This window comes from Cyclopterus lumpus, chromosome 15 (genome assembly GCF_009769545.1).
Source record: "Cyclopterus lumpus isolate fCycLum1 chromosome 15, fCycLum1.pri, whole genome shotgun sequence".
Lineage (NCBI taxonomy): Eukaryota > Metazoa > Chordata > Actinopteri > Perciformes > Cyclopteridae > Cyclopterus > Cyclopterus lumpus.
The window spans coordinates 1,197,501-1,202,500 of NC_046980.1; the positions used below are offsets into that span (position 1 = coordinate 1,197,501).

Here is a 5,000-nt window from a genome sequence, read left to right on the forward strand (position 1 = left end):
AAATGGGGGAATTACAACCTCTGTCATGTGATGCCAGGAGGCCCAAAGGTATCCTATAGACTTCCATTGAGAAAAAGACTCAACTGAATAAACTTGGTCACTTGAATGCACCATATTTAAATCATAGCTGAATGAGAACGAGGCTGGACCGAGTGCTGGGGGGCGGGGCTTAAGGACACCTGCTGTATGGGCCCATGGATATGTCCATTTAGAGTCAAACAGACCATAAAGCAGGATATGCTTTAGGGCGGGGCTACAAGGTGATTGACAGGTCGACACCAGAGACGTATACAGTGTCTCTATTTATATATATATGTATATATAAATATCTATATATGTTTTAGTCTGAAAGTATCCCAAAGGAATATGATAGAATATTAAACGTGTTATTATTACTGATTGAGTTGCTCATCTCATTGTTCAACACATTCCTTAAAACTGCTCACAAAAGACATTAAAAAAGGAAATGTAAGACGTTTAAGACGTTTAAGACGTTTAAGACGTTTAAGACGTTTAAGACATGGACATGAGTCTAAGTGGCGTATTTATCGGCCTTCATATTAAAAACAGGACGTCACTCACTTCCTGCTTCATTCCCCTCCAGCGACGGCTTCGTTTCAGGGCTCTTTCAGCTTTGGTGACATGAGGCCGATTGACGGAAGTCACTGAGCATCAAGATCATCCACACACACACACACAGACACACACACACACACACACACACACACACACAGACACACACACACACACACACACACACAGACACACACACACACACACACACACACACAGACACACACACACACACACACACACACACTCACACACACACAGACACACACACACACACACACACACACACACAGACACACACACACACACACACACAGACACACACACACACACACACTCACACACACACAGACACACACACACACACACACACACACACAGACACACACACACACACACACACTCACACACACACAGACACACACTCACACACACTCACACACACACACAGACACACACACACACACACACACACACACACTCACACACACACAGACACACACACAGACACACACACACACACACTCACACACACACGGTCCGGATGCTGCCTGTCATACCCCCCCCGGCCTCTGTCCCCTGGCTGAAATGAGCTATTTATACTAAATAAAGTTCAGAGGATGAGCAAACAGTAAGAATAGAGAAACTAAACATGGAGTCAGCCCGACGTGAAGCATCAGAGTATTTAAGGTGACAGCTCAGCTCTAATGGCCCGATTGCATCGCGGTGCAGCAGCCGATCAATAAATCTGCCGATTCATCAGCAGCTCGGACGTGTTACAGTTTAGTTTCTGGATGCTTTAAAGCGACACGTCTTTTCTTCTTGAGGCCTCAGAGTTCTGCCTTGTAGTACCACTTGAAACCAGGAGAGGTGATAGTGAGTCACTGTAGAGCCCAGTCCGTCCATCACGAGAGGATGAAGAAGAAGAGATGGACTGACAGCAGGAGGAAGCTGCATCATCTCTACTGACCACCAGGGGGCGACTCCTCTGGTTGTATAGAAGTCTATGCTTCAAGTCTTAAAGCTGCATTCTCCCTACTGACCACCAGGGGGCGACTGGTTGTATAGAAGTCTATGCTTCATGTGTTAAAGCTGCATTCTCTCTACTGACCACCAGGGGGGCGACTCCTCTGGTTGTATAGAAGTCTATGCTTCAAGTCTTAAAGCTGCATTCTCTCTACTGACCACCAGGGGGCGACTCCTCTGGTTGTATAGAAGTCTATGCTTCATGTGTTAAAGCTGCATTCTCTCTACTGACCACCAGGGGGCGTCTCCTCTGGTTGTATAGAAGTCTATGCTTCATGTGTTAAAGCTGCATTCTCTCTCCTGACCACCAGGGGGCGACTCCTCTGGTTGTATAGAAGTCTATGCTTCATGTGTTAAAGCTGCATTCTCTCTCCTGACCACCAGGGGGCGACTCCTCTGGTTGTGTAGAAGTCTATGCTTCATGTGTTAAAGCTGCATTATCTCTCCTGACCACCAGGGGGCGACTCCTCTGGTTGTATAGAAGTCTATGCTTCATGTGTTAAAGCTGCATTCTCTCTACTGACCACCAGGGGGCGACTCCTCTGGTTGTATAGAAGTCTATGCTTCATGTGTTAAAGCTGCATTATCTCTCCTGACCACCAGGGGGCGGGCGACTCCCTCTGGTTGTATAGAAGTCTATGCTTCATGTGTTAAAGCTGCATTCTCTCTCCTGACCACCAGGGGGCGACTCCTCTGTTTGTATAGAAGTCTATGCTTCATGTGTTAAAGCTGCATTCTCTCTCCTGACCACCACCAGGTGGCGACTCCTCTGGTTGTGTGTCCATTATAGTTTAAATTTAGAGTCAATCAGACCATAAAGTAGGGATGCTTTAGGGCGGGGCTACCAGGTGATTGACATGTCGACACCAGAGACGTATACGGGTCTCTTCGTCACTTCCTCACTCCGTATATGGTCACTTCCTGTTGTCCGGTCTTTAATTAATTGGTTAACTGTAGGGACTATGGGGGAATCAGACCCCCGGTTATTGTCCCACCTGGTTAGTGGAGGTGATCTGCTGCCCCCTGTCTGTGGAGTCTGTCAGGTGCGTTAACCCCTTTCTTCTTCCTGCTTGTTGTGGTTCCCAGCGGCGTGTTTGTGTGCGTCATCACAACCGATGTGTCATCCTGCAAATGTCAGAGTAACGATGTCATGTCAGCAACGCGTTCCACGGATTCAGAGCTCTGCTGACCGACGGGCTCAAACGCCTCGTTATTTTGGAAAGAAAATGAAAAATATATAATATAATAAGAATCTGCTTGTGTTCTAGCTGTTAAAAACTGGTAGTAATGAAAATTAAAGAAGCCCAAACTTATGATTAAAAAGTCCTGACTAATAATATAATAACATGTGTTTGTTTGTTTTGTTTTCATAACATAAGATAATGTAATAATTAAAAAAGTGTAAAGTGTTTAAGTGTACATGAAGGTTTTATCATATTATTTTATTGTTATTGATATGATTAACTATATTAATATATATTATATGAATTATTATATATATTACGTATTCATATTTATTATACTAATTATTCTTTATATTAGTATATATTATAATAATATTATAATTATTATTTATATGATTAACTATAATAATATATATTATATTAATTATTCCTTATATTAACTAGTGTATTAATATTTATTTAATGAATTATTCTTTATATTAACTATACTAATATCTATATTCATTAGTCTTTATATTATTAACTAGTGTATTAATATTTATTATTTATATTAATGATTCTTTCCTGATCTTATGAATTGTCTTAATTCAAAAAAAGAAAACTGTACCTTTAATACTTTAAATCGAATCACATATATCGTAAAAATAATAAAAACAGAATGTATAGTTATATATTCCCAATTATATAATAAGGTGTTCAGTGAACATTGTATTAGGTCATTTTATTCCATTAGCACATTATGTGGCATATTAGTCATTTAATTCCAGTTTCATGAGGATGAAAGTGTGATGATGTCATATATACCATATAACATGCATTTATTGGATGAGAAACATTTTAATTGTTTTGTGTGAAAAGACAGAAAGGTTGAATCTTTTATTAGTCATATTTGATTAATTTAATAATGTATTAATATCATGTGTGAAACACTGATGAGTGCTGCCCCCTGCTGGCTTCACATCGTTTATTTTAATGTTGAAAACAACCAGAAACAATAAAATGACGTTAAGTTATTTGTCTTACAGGTTTTCTGTATAGTTAGTTTAAATGTTAATTATGTAATAACTGAATCTAGGAGATTGACAGGAACAAAGTGATAAATTATAAACTATGTTGTTGTTTTTTTGCTGCGAATGTTTTTCATTTTAGTTGGAATATAATTTAGACTGTATGAACGTTAACTTGTACATTCTTAGAAATGCAAAGAAAATAAAGTAAAGAAATTAAGGAAATGTATGCGTTTTAATCAACGGTCAAAAAGTAAAGTTTAGACTATAAATAATCAGAAGTGTAAAGTTTAAACTGTAAATATTAAATCATGTAAAGTTAAAACTAAATAAAAAGGAGTAAAGTTTAAATTGTAAATAAAACATGTAAATGTTTCTGGGGAAGAATCACAAAGACACGAGAAGTCTTATGAAACGTATATTTACAGGAAATATGAACATATAAGGATCAACATTTATTTTAAAAAAACAATTTAAAAAAATCCCAATATATATATATATTTACAATCCATTTCATTTTAAAAACATAATAAAATCTCTTTTGTCTCTTTTCTTTCGTTCAGCAGCGTTGTAACGAGTGCTTCAGGGGGCGGAGTCAAAGGCGGCGGAGGTTCCTCTTGCTGCGAGCGCCGCCCAGCACGATGGGCGCGGTGGACGGCGTGGAGGGGTGGGGCCGCAGCGGCCTGCAGGGCGTGGAGCCGTGCAGCGCCCCCCCGCAGCAGCTGCAGAAGTCAAAGCTGCAGCTGAGGCGCGTGCACGTGGACCTCTGGGCCACGGACGAGTGCGTCGCCGGAGAGCCGCAGCGCCGGCAGGGACGCAGGGACTCGTGCAGCTTCAGACCGGCGGCGGCCTGCAACCACAAACCGGCGTTGAGTCACACGGGACGGTGCAGGTAAGTAATACATTTCGTCCATACGTCAACCAACCCATTAGAAGCCTCACCTGCAGGTACTCATTGAAGCGCGTGCAGGGGGGGTTCGGCGTGCCAGCAGTCCGCCTGAGGAGCTTGCAGCTCGGGGTGGACGTGGAAGAGCACGATGAAGATGATGCTGAAGATGAGGAGGAGGCTGACGGCGTACACGAGGAGGCCAGCGGCTGCACGCGGGACAGCACCAACCTGGACCTGGACACGTCTCGGGTGAGCCCACAGCTCCGCCGTCTCAGAGAGCTGCTCGACTCCTGCAGGAGAACCCAAGAGGACGTTAGAGGA

The 5,000-nt window shown here is 42.1% G+C and overlaps 1 protein-coding gene across 1 annotated transcript in view; it reads right to left on the reverse strand.

Annotated features, from left to right (window-relative positions):
• Window positions 1-4,195: 4,195 nt before the first annotated feature.
• fbxo5 (F-box protein 5) overlaps window positions 4,196-5,000 on the reverse strand; it is a 1,973-nt gene continuing 1,168 nt past the window's right edge. Inside the window, 2 exon segments of the mRNA XM_034551617.1 lie at window positions 4,196-4,640; window positions 4,733-4,969. Coding sequence (XP_034407508.1) covers window positions 4,386-4,640; window positions 4,733-4,969 — 492 coding nt within the window. The 3' untranslated portion in view covers window positions 4,196-4,385.